Below are 14,724 nucleotides of genomic sequence, written 5' to 3' on the forward strand. Positions count from 1 at the left end.
TTTTAGTTTGTTTTCCATGGGTTTCAGTTTGTTTTCCATGGGTTTCAGTTTGTTTTCCATGGGTTTCAGTTTGTTTTCCATGCGTTTCAGTTTGTTGTCCATGGGTTTCAGTTTGTTTTCTATGGGTTTTAGTTTGTTTTCTATGGGTTTTAGTTTGTTTTCCATGTGTTTCAGTTTGTTTTCCATGCGTTTTAGTTTGTTTTCCATGTGTTTCAGTTTGTTTTCCATGGGTTTCAGTTTGTTTTCCATGCGTTTTAGTTTGTTTTCTATGGGTTTTAGTTTGTTTTCCATGGGTTTCAGTTTGTTTTCCATGGGTTTTAGTTTGTTTTCCATGGGTTTCAGTTTGTTTTCTATGGGTTTCAGTTTGTTTTCCATGGGTTTCAGTTTGTTTTCTATGGGTTTCAGTTTGTTTTCCATGGGTTTCAGATTGTTTTCTATGGGTTTCAGTTTGTTTTCCATGGGTTTCAGTTTGTTGTCCATGGGTTTCAGATTGTTTTCTATGGGTTTTAGTTTGTTTTCTATGGGTTTCAGTTTGTTTTCTATGGGTTTCAGTTTGTTTTCTATGGGTTTCAGTTTGTTTTCTATGGGTTTCAGTTTGTTTCCATGCGTTTTAGTTTGTTTTCCATGGGTTTCAGTTTGTTTTCCATGGGTTTCAGTTTGTTTTCCATGGGTTTCAGATTGTTTTCTATGGGTTTCAGTTTGTTTTCCATGGGTTTAAGTTTGTTTTCCATGCGTTTCAGTTTGTTTTCTATGGGTTTCAGTTTGTTTTCCATGGGTTTCAGTTTGTTTTCCATGCGTTTCAGTTTGTTTTCTATGGGTTTCAGTTTGTTTTCCATGCGTTTTAGTTTGTTTTCTATGGGTTTCAGTTTGTTTTCCATGGGTTTCAGTTTGTTTTCCATGCGTTTCAGTTTGTTTTCCATGGGTTTCAGTTTGTTTTCTATGGGTTTCAGTTTGTTTTCCATGGGTTTCAGTTTGTTTTCCATGGGTTTCAGTTTGTTTTCCATGCGTTTCAGTTTGTTTTCTATGGGTTTCAGTTTGTTTTCTATGGGTTTCAGTTTGTTTTCCATGCGTTTCAGTTTGTTTTCTATGGGTTTCAGTTTGTTTTCCATGGGTTTCAGTTTGTTTTCCATGGGTTTCAGTTTGTTTTCCATGCGTTTCAGTTTGTTTTCAATGGGTTTTAGTTTGTTTTCCATGGGTTTCAGTTTGTTTTCCATGGGTTTCAGTTTGTTTTCCATGGGTTTCAGTTTGTTTTCTATGGGTTTCAGTTTGTTTTCCATGGGTTTCAGTTTGTTTTCTATGGGTTTCAGTTTGTTTTCCATGCGTTTCAGTTTGTTTTCCATGGGTTTCAGTTTGTTTTCTATGGGTTTCAGTTTGTTTTCCATGCGTTTCAGTTTGTTTTCCATGGGTTTCAGTTTGTTTTCCATGGGTTTCAGTTTGTTTTCCATGGGTTTCAGTTTGTTTTCTATGGGTTTCAGTTTGTTTTCTATGGGTTTCAGTTTGTTTTCCATGGGTTTCAGTTTGTTTTCCATGGGTTTCAGTTTGTTTTCCATGCGTTTCAGGCTGCGGATGGCCCGGATGAACGAGGAGATGAGGGACTCGGAGGGAGTCTTCGGCGCCACAGGTCAGTCCACCAACACAGCAGTCACTGCTCTGAAGTTTTTCTGAACCCTGAACTCACCGCGGTGAACCCTCTGCTGTCGCTCCTCAGGAGACGACGAGACGTTTCAGGACATCTTCAGAGACTTCAGCGACATGGCGTCGCACGACCCGGAGAAGCTCAGCAGGCGGCGTTTCAGCCGTGGAGGCGAGGAGGAGGAGGAGGATGAAGAGGCAGGCAGAGGAGGGATGAACAGCCAGGCGTCAGAGTGACAGAAACATCCAGGTCAGCGTGGTGACACGGGTGGGCCGAACACGAGGGGAAGCTGGGGGTTTTTGGTCCTCTTCTTCTTCTCTTCTTGGACTGAAGGGACGGCTGGGCGTCGCAGTGTTTCCTGTCCCCAGAAACACGCGTCCCAGAGGAGTGGGTCTCAGATTCAGGCCAGAAAGATGGAGGACGTGTCACCAGAGTTCAGGAAAGTGGTTTGTTTTAAATTCAGACGAGACCGAAGTTACGACAGAAGAAGCTGCGGTTCTGGAGGGAGGCGGACGTTTTCTGGTTCCTCCTTTCAGAGTCGTTTGGGTTCTTCTTCTGTCCTTTTAAATCAAGGTGATGACATCACAGCATCAGTGAGAACACGTCTGTACTTAATAAGCTCAACTTCCAGATTATGGTCAGCAGATCTGTTCAGAACCGGCCAGTTTTATTTTCTGCTGCTTTTATGCTTTTGACAGAACATCTGGATGGAACTCACACAAGTCCAGTCTAACATGCTGGCAGAACCTTAGTGAGCTGACAGAGTGGTTCATTCATACGCCGGGAGGCTTCCCCAGGGTCCAGCAGATGCTAGCTGTAAGCTAGCAGCAGATGCTAGCAAACAATGCTTTCTCATCCACAGTGATGGACCAAGCTGGAGATGTACACAGCGTAACTCGTAGTAATGCATGTGTACCGTTAATTACTGCGTTTAAACACTTTGGATATATTAACCTCATTAAACAGATGATGAGTTACAGAACGGAACCGTTCAGCTAACAAAGTAATGTGGGAACAATAATGTTCATCTTTCAGAAAGGAACAGCAATAACTCCTTAGAAGCTAGTCACCTTCATTAGCTAAGCTGTTAGTGTTAGCTGCTGCTAAAGGAGAAAATAAACCAATAAATAAACCAGGAGGAGTTATTTCTCAGATGCTTCCATTTCCCTGCTCTGAAGTTCAGGCTCTGAGAGTTGGACTGATCCCTCTTTGTGGCTCAACTTCTTCAGTCCAGCGTTGAACTGGACCAAGTTGTTAAAACAGTGGGATGAAAAGTGGCTGCTGCACATCCACAGTCTTTAGCTAACTCTGCTGGAACATTAGCCTCAGATAGAGTTTATCCACAGTCTGTAGCTAACTCTGCTGGAACATTAGCCTCAGATAGAGTTCATCCACAGTCTGTAGCTAACTCTGCTGGAACATTAGCCTCAGATAGAGTTTATCCACAGTCTTTAGCTAACTCTGCTGGGACATTAGCCTCAGATAGAGTTCATCCACAGTCTTTAGCTAACTCTGCTGGGACATTAGCCTCAGATAGAGTTTATCCACAGTCTTTAGCTAACTCTGCTGGAACATTAGCCTCAGATAGAGTTCATCCACAGTCTTTAGCTAACTCTGCTGGAACATTAGCCTCAGATGGAGTTCATCCACAGTCTGTAGCTAACTCTGCTGGAACATTAGCCTCAGATAGAGTTTATCCACAGTCTGTAGCTAACTCTGCTGGAACATTAGCCTCAGATAGAGTTCATCCACAGTCTTTAGCTAACTCTGCTGGGACATTAGCCTCAGATAGAGTTCATCCACAGTCTTTAGCTAACTCTGCTGGAACATTAGCCTCAGATGGAGTTCATCCACAGTCTTTAGCTAACTCTGCTGGAACATTAGCCTCAGATGGAGTTCATCCACAGTCTTTAGCTAACTCTGCTGGAACATTAGCCTCAGATAGAGTTGATCCACAGTCTTTAGCTAACTCTGCTGGAACATTAGCCTCAGATAGAGTTGATCCACAGTCTTTAGCTAACTCTGCTGGAACATTAGCCTCAGATAGAGTTCATCCACAGTCTGTAGCTAACTCTGCTGGAACATTAGCCTCAGATAGAGTTCATCCACAGTCTGTAGCTAACTCTGCTGGAACATTAGCCTCAGATAGAGTTTATCCTCTGAGGCTGCTGCTGGATGGAAGATGCATGCTCCTCAGTGCAGCTGACAGCAGAACATTTCCACCAGAAGCTGGCTTCATCCGTCTAGCAGGGGGGATGTGAGTGGGCGGGGCTTAGCAGAGGAGGCGGAGTCAACTTAAGGAGTGACGTACTTTAGAAATGAAAATCAGAACGGCTCGTTAAATGAGGAACTTTCAAACAAAGGGAACTAAATAAATACCAGGGTTGTGTTTTGGGGGAGTTTTACACCTGCTGGTGACCTCAGATGCCCTGATATCTGCTCCTAGGAACAGGAAGAAGGAGTTTTACACTTCAGACGCCCTGATATATGCTCCTAGGAACAGGAAGAAGGAGTTTTACACTTCAGATGCCCTGATATATGCTCCTAGGAACAGGAAGAAGGAGTTTTACACTTCAGATGCCCTGATATATGCTCCCAGGAACAGGAAGAAGGAGTTTTACACCTCAGACGCCCTGATATATGCTCCCAGGAACAGGAAGAAGGAGTTTTACCCCTCAGACGCCCTGATATATGCTCCCAGGAACAGGAAGAAGGAGTTTTACACTTCAGACGCCCTGATATATGCTCCCAGGAACAGGAAGAAGGAGTTTTACACCTCAGACGCCCTGATATATGCTCCCAGGAACAGGAAGAAGGGATTTTACACAGTATGTCCCTTTAAATTGGACATGTTACTGCCATCTAGTGGCCACGATATATATAATAACCAACTCAAACAACATTCAGTTAAAAACCGACTTGTTTTCTGCCTTCATTTATCTTTTCTTTGACGGGTTTGATGTTGGGTTTCTCAGCCAAACGGCCCACTGACTCCTTTCTTTGTGTCGGAGCTGCTGGAAATCCTGTAAAAATTCATTATAAGCTCATAAAAACTGAACTGCTCACAGCGTAAGACTTTAGCAGAAATGTAATTTTTTATTATCAGATCAGTGTTACAGTGATAATATGAGACAGATGTTTTAACTGTGTTGGTGTAAACTTATAAAACTATTAAACTGTTAAAGATGTAAAAATGTGGGACTTTAAACTTCAGAAAGGGAACCCGCTGTAAATGTGACATCACTTCCTGTAAGTGTTCCTGTATATTCTGTAAGTGTCAGACATGAAGCTGCTGAATAAAACCACTGAACATGTCGATCACTCGTCCGTTTGTTCGGTTCCAACCAGAAAACCTTCGTTACCCGAACACCCAGAAGCAGACCCGGTTCTGATGAGAAACTTTTGCTCTGTTTTCACTCCAAAAGAAATTAAATAAAACAGTTCAGATTTATGAATGATTCAGTTTTGCTTTGGATATTTCCTGCTTTTTCCCTCATTTTCAGCCCAGTCTGAAATGTTTCCTGAACATTAAACACAGAGGATCTCAGACTCTTTAAATCCATCCCAGCAGTCAGTGAGGAAGGAGCCCTCATTCACATTTTGGTTTATTTTTTTTATTTACATCCATCCAGAACCTGCAGCTCTCATCAGTCACCTGATGATCCTAAATTATGATTATTTTATTCTGTAAAAGTCTGTCGCTCACAGGCTTTTATTTTGTAAAAGTCTGCTGCTCACAGGCTTTTATTCTGTAAAAGTCTGTAGCTCACAGGCTTTTATTTTGTAAAAGTCTGTTTCTCACAGGCTTTTATTTTGTAAAAGTCTGTTGCTCACAGGCTTTTATTTTGTAAAAGTCTGCTGCTCACAGGCTTTTATTTTGTAAAAGTCTGCTGCTCACAGGCTTTTATTCTGTAAAAGTCTGTAGCTCACAGGCTTTTATTTTGTAAAAGTCTGTTTCTCACAGGCTTTTATTTTGTAAAAGTCTGCTGCTGTCTGCTGTGGAACAGGAAAAGAAAGTAATCGGCGGATCCACCAAATATGGAGAAGGGTACGGAACTTTTACTCGGCCATTTTCATTTTAAAGTTCTTCCAGACGGCGGAGTCGACAGAACCAAAGTCATCTGTAAACACTGCCAAGTTGAATTGTCTTCTCAGCGTAGTAGTTCCAGTCTAAAATATCACTTAAAGGCAAAACACACAACTGATAGCAGCAAGTCATTCAAGGAAACAGACAGTGGAGCGAGGCTTCTACATAAAAACTACAGAAAGATGCTGATGTTAAAAGTGTGTTTGCGCAACAAATGTTATGGCACTTTCATTCATATGGCAGCACATTTAAAATAAAACTAAATGCTAAAAGCTATACGCTACTTTTGGATTCATTTTTGGATTCTGCGTACAGATGAGATTAATCGTGATTAATCAGGGAAATCATGTGATTAATTAGATTAAACATTTTAATCGTTGCCCGGCCCTATCATTTAGATATATTGGAGCCGTCCATCAATTAAAATAATTAATCGTGATTATTTGCTCTAACCTCTTACAAGCTCTGTTTTTAAGCTTTTTTAAGTGTTGGTTTGACCAAAGAACTGTTTTAAACCCTCTGCAAATAAAACAAACATTTATACTCTGAATCAGCCTCAGTGGGCCCAGGATTGAGCCCTGGGGAGCCCCACAAGTAAACTTTGACAAATGTGTTTTTTTTTGTTTTTTTTTTGTTTTTTTTTAAAATGGAGATTTAAGGGATATCTTTGCGATTTATTCAGTAATTATCTGCATTCAACTGTGCTTTTTCAGCTCTGAGACTGATTCTGTGACTAAATTTAGTGATTTACAGCATTAATAATCTGAACATTCTTTGGAACTTAAACTGCGATTGTAAAGAAACCGTAAAAGTTTCGGTCGTAAAGAGTCCAACATCTTGTGAGCTGCCTGAACTCTGAAGGATGTTTCTTCTGTAAAGTTTATCTGAGCTACATGAGTCCAAAGAGGGCTGCGTTTCCTCACTTTTTGGGTAAAATTCCTTTTTTCCTCGGTTGGGAAATCCCCCCCCCCCCCTTTTTTTAAAAAATTTGATTAATCGTGATTAATCAGGGAAATCATGCGATTAATCAGATTAAACATTTGAATCGTTGCCCAGCCCTAATAAAAATAAAACATAATTTTTTCAGTCTTTTGAATCGGAGAATAAAACATTTTAATTACACAAACAGGAAGTTTAAACAAGTTTTTCAGGTTTTTTTTTTATAAAAAAAAAAAAACTATGCTTAATTGTCCCGCGCTCTCCTCACCCCTCAAACGCCTCTCAGTCTTATGGCTATTTCTTCTTCTTCTTCTTCTTGTTTTTCTGGGTCTCCTCCTCTTCTGTCGTTTTCCTCTTTGTCTCCACCTTTTCCTCCACCTTCTCATCCACCTTTTCCTCCTCCTCCACCTTTTCTTCCTCCTCCACCTTTTCCTCCTCCTCCACCTTTTCCTCCACCTTCTCCATGGCGTCCCACACCTCGTCCTCCTCCTCCTTCACCTCCTGCTCCGCCCCCGCCGCCTCCTCGCCGCCCTCCTCCGCCCGGCTGCCCAGCAGGAGGCAGTTGAGGCGGGACTTCAGGTAGACTTTGTGCTGCAGGCGGCGGTCCTCCAGGCCGTGGATGCGGAGGAAGCGGTCCAGGCCGCAGGACGCCACCAGGGGCAGGGAGGGGTGGCACTGCAGGCCGCGCACGCCGCCCGCCAGCCCCTTCAGCACGCCGCGCACCAGCCCCTTCCTGAGGTCCAGCACGGCCACCTGCCCCTGCGTGTTGCCCACCACCACCGAGCCGCCGCCGGCCGGCAGCGCCAGCGCCGTCAGCGGGTACTCGCCGTACTCCGCCTCCAGGACGGGACGCCGCTGGGGCGTCGAAGGGTCGAACACGTGCACCTGGGGATCCAAACACAACTTTATTTAAAACTTAGTTTCACAGAGTTCTGAGATGTTTGAACTCGTTTGTTTCAGTTCTGCTCCAGATTTAACACTTTAAAACGTGAGAATTTACTTATTTTTCCTCCACTTTATTTATTGGTTTTCACAATTTAAAATGATACATAAGACATACAGAAATATAAGAACACCCCCCCCCCAGGGGGACAAGCAGAAAAAAAAATATATTAGTTAAAGAAATAAAGACAAAACAAAGGTGAGAGAGCATTCATGTGGTTTTCAGTAACAATGAATGACAATATATACATGACATATCAAAACGATATACCTGTCCGAGCAGGTGTGTAATAAAAGGCTGCCATAACCAGCTGAAATTATTATTAGGACGTCGTAGAGCCAGTCTAATCTTTTCTAGCGTATCTCTAACCCAACGTTTGTAGGAGGGTGGAGCCGCCTGCTTCCAGTTAACAATCTGATGGCGTGACAAAAGCGACGCCATCAGATTGTGCCCGAGGAAGATGGTCATCCTCACACTGAATACCAAAAATGGCCGTGAGAGGGTTTGGGTTTATTGTTCTTTTAAATACTTTGGATAGGGCATCAAACATAGAGGACCGATAACCCGAGAGCCTCGGACAAGACCGGAAGGTGTGAGCCAAGGTTGCAGGTGAAAAACTGCATCTACATGAATCATCAAATGTTGGATAACGAGACAGATTTATTTAGCCTGGAAGGAGTTTCAGGTAAAGTAAAGATCAACTAAACTCTCTGGCTGGCTTCAGAGTTTAAAACTACTCGGTTAAGTTCAGGAAAACCTCACCGTTGGTCTTGAAACAGACCGTACCCAAACCGGCCCATTTAAACTGCAGGATCTAATTCAGCCTTTAGTCGGGCAGAAAATGTGATTAAGGCCGATTTCAGACCAGAGCGTGGCGTGGCGGCAGCGAGACGACGGCAGTCTTAACGCCGGTCATCAGGCGGTGTGTTCTACTTGGCTTTTCACACCGGACAGTCCGCGGCCGCGGTAGTTCCGCTCCAGCCCTGTCTGCATTCCCCATTCATTTCAACGGGACGCTGCCGGCCGCCGGCGTCCAAATTCCGCTCGAGTTCTATTTTCCAAAAGCAGCGCGGGACGGAGGCGTCTCCCGCGCCGCTACCGCCCGACTACCGCCGCGTCGGTGTGCAAGGACAGATCTGTTTCCATGTATTTTCGCCTCCGCCGGTGAAAATCGCTTCCGTTCCGCCACGCTTTGCCGCCCTGGTCTGAAATGGGCCTAATGGATTCAGAGGACGTCCTCTGGCGGCAGTTTAAGCTACGCTGGCAGCAAATATCTAACAGGATAAAAGTTGTGTTTATTTATATGTTAAAGGGGTAGTTCAGTTAAAAATAAAGTGTTTTGCTTCTCAGAACAATATGCGTTCAACAGAGTAATACATTTACGTCTAGTTACCGTAACAGGCGCAGCTGTCGGCAGGCGGCAGCAGGCAGTGATACGAAGGGAGAGAAAATAGGGCCAAGAGATTGTGAGGTCTGACTTTTTCCTGGAGAACCATTTTGTGATGCAAATGTATTACTCTGTTGAACGCATATTGTTCTGAGAAGCAAAACGCTTTATTTTTTAAACCCCAGCCAACTAGCCGGACTACCTTCATCAACACCAAAACAAGGCTGGAACTCTGCTCACAGGACGCAGCAGGGGGTAAGAAGATGTTCAGAAATGATGCTGCTGATATGGGATGTTACACAGCTTCATGTCAGAAGAGGCGAACTGTCCCTTTAAAGAGGCAAACTGTCCCTTTAAAGAGGCGAACCGAACTGTCCCTTTAAAGAGGCGAACTGAACTGTCCCTTTAAAGAGGCAAACTGAACTGTCCCTTTAAAGAGGCAAACTGAACTGTCCCTTTAAAGAGGCGAACTGTCCCTTTAGGCGAACTGTCCCTTTAAAGAGGCGAACTATCCCTTTAAAGAGGCGAACTATCCCTTTAAAGAGGCGCACTGTCCCTTTAAAGAGGCGAACTGTCCCTTTAAAGAGGCGCACTGTCCCTTTAAAGAGGCGAACTGTCCCTTTAAAGAGGCGAACTGTCCCTTTAAAGAGGCGAACTATCCCTTTAAAGAGGCGCACTGTCCCTTTAAAGAGGCGAACTGTCCCTTTAAAGAGGCGCACTGTCCCTTTAAAGAGGCGAACCGAACTGTCCCTTTAAAGAGGCGAACTGAACTGTCCCTTTAAAGAGGCAAACTGAACTGTCCCTTTAAAGAGGCAAACTGAACTGTCCCTTTAAAGAGGCGAACTGTCCCTTTAGGCGAACTGTCCCTTTAAAGAGGCGAACTATCCCTTTAAAGAGGCGCACTGTCCCTTTAAAGAGGCGAACTGTCCCTTTAAAGAGGCGAACTGTCCCTTTAAAGAGGCGCACTGTCCCTTTAAAGAGGCGAACTGTCCCTTTAAAGAGGCGAACTGTCCCTTTAAAGAGGCGAACTATCCCTTTAAAGAGGCGCACTGTCCCTTTAAAGAGGCGAACTGTCCCTTTAAAGAGGCGCACTGTCCCTTTAAAGAGGCGAACTGTCCCTTTAAAGAGGCGAACTGTCCCTTTAAAGAGGCGAACTGTTCCTTTAAATCTGACAACTTACTGCGGTCGGACGGCTCCAGATGTGACAGAGTGACTTTTAAAGCACATTTTCCCAACAGAAACATGTTATTTATGGGTTATGCAGCTCACGCACCTGATGGTGGGCCGTGCACGTCACCAGCTTGTCGGAGCCCGGGATGAAGGCCATGTCTTTGACCCAGTGCGGCCTCCGTAGGTCCAGCCAGTCGTCCCGCAGGTTCTTGGCGGCGAACAGCGGCTCCTCGGGCCGCTGCAGGTCCCAGACCTTCAGGCCGTTCTCCTTCCCCCCGGTGGCCACTTTGTGCGCGTGCACGGGGCTCTGCCGCATCCTGCACACGTGCGTCCCCGCGTGCAGCTCGGTGACGGGCTCGCGGCTGTCCTCCCTCCACACGCGCAGCGCGCCGCTCTCCGCGCAGGTGATGATGGCGGAGCCGCCGAGCGCCGCCAGCCCGCAGAAGCAGCCCTCCGCCGGGTCCCCGCAGCTGCGCGCGTCCGTGAACGCGCCCTTCTCGGTGCTGAACGTCTTCACGGTCCCGTCCACGGAGCCCACGAGCAGCTCGCTCTCCGCCTCGTCCAGCCAGCACAGCGCGCGCACCTCCTGGTCGCGGCTCAGGTGGCTCGTGTTGCAGAAGTTGAAGGCCTGTTTCCGGCCCAGGCTGACCCCCTTCAGGATGCCGGTCTCCGAGCCGAGCCACACGGAGCACAGCCGGCTCTGGTCCCCCATCACAGCGGGCTGGAAGCTGCTCAAACCCGGACAGGAAACTGGACAACAGCCGCTCTGAAGCACGCTGCTTCCTCTGTCTGTCGCGCTTTAGTGACGTCAGTGTGTAGCTGGCGGATTGTTTTCGAAACTTTAAAAAAAACTTTATTAACAATTATATACATAACAAAACTGTTTATCCAGGGGAAGAAAAACATATATATAAAAGTATAAATGTACAAAGAAACACATAGAAACATTTATGCATATAAATTGCATCACTATAGAGAAAAACATATTATTTAAATAAAACTTTTTCCAAATTAAAGTTTGTTTTTAAAGCTTTAGGCATTTCTAAACCATTCATGTCGGTGCTGTATTGATATAGTTATTTTTAAAAAAGTGTAAAATTTGGTTTGCTGTCAGTCCATTCCCTTTTGTGGATATGAAATTTACCTAAAAATAAAACAAGTTGCACAAAAAAATGTAATCCTTTTCCATTTGGTTATTTTCAAAGTAAAGATAAATGTACCAAATGTCCAGTTTTCTTTTCAATAAAATTTTGTACATTCATCCAAAACATTTGACAGTATAAACTGTTTTTGAAACTTTATTGAGCTTAAAAACACACTTTTTCTTCAATTGAACCAATCTTTATTGATAACAAAGCGGTTACAGAGACAGCAGGATCAGCGGCTCACAGAAAACTGGAAATAAACACTTTATATCCAGGTAAAGCTCATTCGTTCTTAGAGATTATAACAAAACTATTCGGACAAAATACTTCAAAGTCCCAGTTCCCCCAAAATGTTTAAGTTCATTAAAAAAATATAAACAACATCTATCCCTCAAGTAAATTTAAAAAAAGAAGATTTCAATTTGTTGTAGAAAACTGTTATTATTGCAAAAACAAATCTGGAAACAACAGAACATCTATTTTATGAATGTGAGAAATCTCTCCATTTTTGCATTAAAAAATAATATATCCTCGTTACAAAAATGTCTGAAACATATAAATAATCTCCATGCAAATCAATTATACACACTCATAGAAAATCTTAACCTGTCCTAACCTCATGTAACTGTTTAGAAGTTTTTTTTTAATTATTATTTTTTAATTTTTAATTTAATTTTTATTATTATTATTTATTACCCCCTTTTTTTATCTTGTGCATTTAAGATCCTTCAATTTTTTTTCTATATGTGGAGGTGTGAATATGTAAAGTTAAAAAAAAATAATGTTTACTTCTGAGTATGTCATTGTTTTGTCTATGTGACATGTTTGAATAAATATAAATAAATAAAAATAAGGTGTTAAAAAGGTTTTTAAATAAAGTTTTGCGGGGAAAAAAAAGGTTTGAACCACGCTGTTACGTCATTTCAAAGCGCCTCCCTCTGTGAGCATGCGCATATCACGCCGTTCGCCATTTTGGGTGTCGCAGAGCTGCCCGCAGCTCGCTTTTCGGTGTTAGCGCGCATCGTTGCTTCTTTCTTTCACTTTTTCTGCTTTGAATTTAAAAAGTGTGGAACCGGAGACCCACCAGCGAGCTCCCAGCTGTCGGCTCCGTCTTCCTCTGAGAGATGGACGGAGAAGAGGACGGCTTCGCGTCCGGGAGCCACTCGGGTAACTCCAGAAGCTTTGTTTCCTGTCTAACCGGCTAGCTAACAAGCTAAGAAGCTAACAACAACCACAACGCGTTTCTGGAACAAATCATTCCTGAGCCGTTCCTCCGGCTTTGCCAGCCGGTTACTAACACACAGACACGGATAATAAGCTTCTAAATGTCTGTTTTTCTGCCTGGTTTTAGCTTCATGGTAACAAATTACGTCACAGTTCTGCGTCACGTTTAGCACTGAAAGTGTTGTTGCTTGTTTTTTTTATTTTATTTATTTATTTATTTTTTTTAATAAATGCAGATAATCAGGAGGTTCAGTCCAGCTCGGGTCCATTAGAACATCATTTCAGGCTCTGCTCTGACCCGGGGGATGTTGGGCTAACATCTGTGTAATTCAGCAAACTTCTGATTAACAGACATCCCAAGTTCCAAAAACTCATTTCAGGGAGATGCTTAATGAACCCCCCCCCCCATATTAAATTGGGGATTTTTTTTAAAGGCTTAGACAGGCTGGATATAGATAGTTAGATACTGTAGCTGGCTAGTTAGATATAGGCCTACACAATTTAGTAACTAAATGTGCATTGATACTTTAAATAAGTCTTTGATACGTTTTGCTTTATTTTATAACAGCATTTAACCTCCACCTGTGTTACAGCCATTAAGTCCGCTGTGGGCAACACTGAAGTCACTGTTACACACTGTGCACCTCGCACGGTGTCATCATTCTTCACCTTCTCTACACATGGATATACTTTAGTATATTCTGCTGTAAAATGAGTCATATTTTCGTTTTTCACTCGAGGATTCACAGTTTTGAGTGGTAACTCAGGTGACTGTCAGAGAGTAAATGGAAACCCTCCCACACCGAACGTTATTGGCTTATTTTGCTGACTAAACCAATCAGCTGACCAGCAGTCGCCCTGAGCGCTGGAACAGAGCATCGCTTTGGACAGACACGCACAGGTTTCACACCTCTCTCTCTCTCGTGCCTGCGCATGGTGCACAAGTTATTGTGTTGCCTGCACGCTCTCACTCGCTCGCATAGTCTAAAATCCGGGATATTTTATCCGACTCGCGGGCATCCGTGATTAACTATATCAGGGAGACTCCCTGATATTGGGATGTCTGCATTAATGAGTCCACAAACACGTCAGAAAGGGGACGTCTGTTTGGTTTCTGCTGCTTATTTCCAGCCCTTTAACGTTAAAATGTGTGGGTTTTACACAGGATGGGGCGTTTAGCATCCTACGTACTTCCGCCCAAAGATTTTGGCTCCGCACATAGTCTGGCCCAATCCCCCTACCTCGGTTCGCTCAGTGTTTTGCCAATCAGCAAACAGTTGCGAGTGGTGACGCAGAACTCAAGCGCGGAGTCCATTGTAGTCCATATAATTGTAGTTCAACCGCAGCGGAAATAAACATGGCGACGGAAGAAGAGACGCTAGAAGCTATCCATGAAGTTGTCTCAACTCTGGAGATCATTACACAATTAAAACAAGAGCAAGAGGAATGCCTCGTCAATTTTGTTAGTGGATGTGGGAAGCGTGATTCGAGAGTAAGCATGAACCTCGGCGCATAACCTACGTCCTTTCTAAACATTACTGATTGGTTAAGGGAACTCCAATGAATTTAAGTTGCTGAGTAAGGTCCCACCCTCCATGGGAACGGATTCCTCTTGGGTTTTTCCAGACTGTTTGACGGAGGCAACAGTCGGCTTTCGCCCAGGCTAGGATTTAGCGCCATACTCGAATAACTACGGAAAAAACTGTGATAAAAACTGTTTCTGTTCGTTTACATTGAATAAAACCCTTAAAATGCACATTTTTTTCCATGGAGTTTGGTGAACGGATGGTGGATAAAACTGTTGTTTCTCTGATGGTTTTCTGCATCGTCGTTTCATATCTTTCGTGTGTTTGTTGATAATCGTTCTGTTGTGTTGACGTGTGCATGGGGGGGGGGGGGGGGGTTATTATCCTGAGTAACGCGGGGCAGGTTTGTATCAGGTCTGAGATGAATAAAGTTCCTGATGTGTTTTTAGATGACGGAGGTGGGACTCCCGTCCAGGATGAACACCCGCCATCTGATGGCGAAGAGATGAGGAGCGAAGGCCACCAGTCCGAGGTCAGATTATTTTATTAAACTAAATACGCTGAGCTCAGCAGCGCAGAAAGATGCTGAAAGGCGGTTAAAGATGGATGATGTGTCTCTGTTTGTTGTTTTAAATCAGAAATCTGAGCGCCACGTTCTGTTCAGTCGTGT

General features: G+C 43.8%; 3 protein-coding genes across 8 annotated transcripts in view; 2 read left to right on the plus strand and 1 right to left on the minus strand.

Moving 5' to 3' along the window:
• LOC142387955 (arf-GAP with coiled-coil, ANK repeat and PH domain-containing protein 2) overlaps window positions 1-4,949 on the plus strand; it is a 30,560-nt gene extending 25,611 nt beyond the window's left edge. The window contains exons 21-23 of one of the 2 annotated variants that reach the window (XM_075472733.1): window positions 1,560-1,621; window positions 1,709-1,882; window positions 4,335-4,949. In XM_075472733.1, coding sequence (XP_075328848.1) covers window positions 1,560-1,621; window positions 1,709-1,869 — 223 coding nt within the window. In that variant the 3' untranslated portion in view covers window positions 1,870-1,882; window positions 4,335-4,949. The other variant, XM_075472732.1, reaches the window with a different exon arrangement.
• A 1,396-nt stretch (window positions 4,950-6,345) lies between these two features.
• wdr74 (WD repeat domain 74) lies at window positions 6,346-10,966 on the minus strand. Of its 2 annotated transcripts, none has more exons than XM_075472740.1 (3): window positions 10,263-10,966; window positions 7,104-7,544; window positions 6,346-7,049 (listed from the first exon to the last, which is right to left on the minus strand). In XM_075472740.1, the coding sequence occupies exons 1-3, from the start codon at window positions 10,869-10,871 to the stop codon at window positions 6,954-6,956; spliced, it is 1,146 nt and encodes a 381-aa protein (XP_075328855.1). In that variant the 5' UTR covers window positions 10,872-10,966; the 3' UTR covers window positions 6,346-6,953. The 2 variants fall into 2 exon arrangements, with proteins under 2 accessions (XP_075328855.1, XP_075328856.1); XM_075472741.1 differs by having other exon boundaries at window positions 6,346-7,025; window positions 7,086-7,544.
• Window positions 10,967-12,264: 1,298 nt separating this feature from the next.
• Window positions 12,265-14,724, plus strand: part of iws1 (interacts with SUPT6H, CTD assembly factor 1) — a 31,262-nt gene continuing 28,802 nt past the window's right edge. For 3 of the 4 annotated variants that reach the window (XM_075472734.1, XM_075472736.1, XM_075472738.1), the window contains exons 1-2: window positions 12,265-12,471; window positions 14,504-14,586. In XM_075472734.1, the coding sequence (XP_075328849.1) occupies window positions 12,429-12,471; window positions 14,504-14,586 (126 nt within the window). In that variant the 5' untranslated portion in view covers window positions 12,265-12,428. The remainder of the gene's footprint in view (window positions 12,472-14,503; window positions 14,587-14,724) is intronic. The other variant, XM_075472737.1, reaches the window with a different exon arrangement.

Source organism: Odontesthes bonariensis, chromosome 9, assembly GCF_027942865.1.
Source record: "Odontesthes bonariensis isolate fOdoBon6 chromosome 9, fOdoBon6.hap1, whole genome shotgun sequence".
In the NCBI taxonomy this organism is placed as follows: domain Eukaryota; kingdom Metazoa; phylum Chordata; class Actinopteri; order Atheriniformes; family Atherinopsidae; genus Odontesthes; species Odontesthes bonariensis.

Coding starts and splice junctions, on each gene's coding strand:
- wdr74 (XM_075472740.1), bottom strand. CDS start 10,871: ATGGGGGACCAGAGCCGGCTGTGCTCCGTGTGGCTCGGCTCGGAGACC. Junction 7,545..10,262: donor CGTGCACGGCCCACCATCAG/GTGCGTGAGCTG, acceptor TTGGATCCCCAG/GTGCACGTGTTCGACCCTTC. Junction 7,050..7,103: donor TGGAGAAGGTGGAGGAAAAG/GTGGAGGAGGAG, acceptor GAGGAGGAAAAG/GTGGATGAGAAGGTGGAGGA.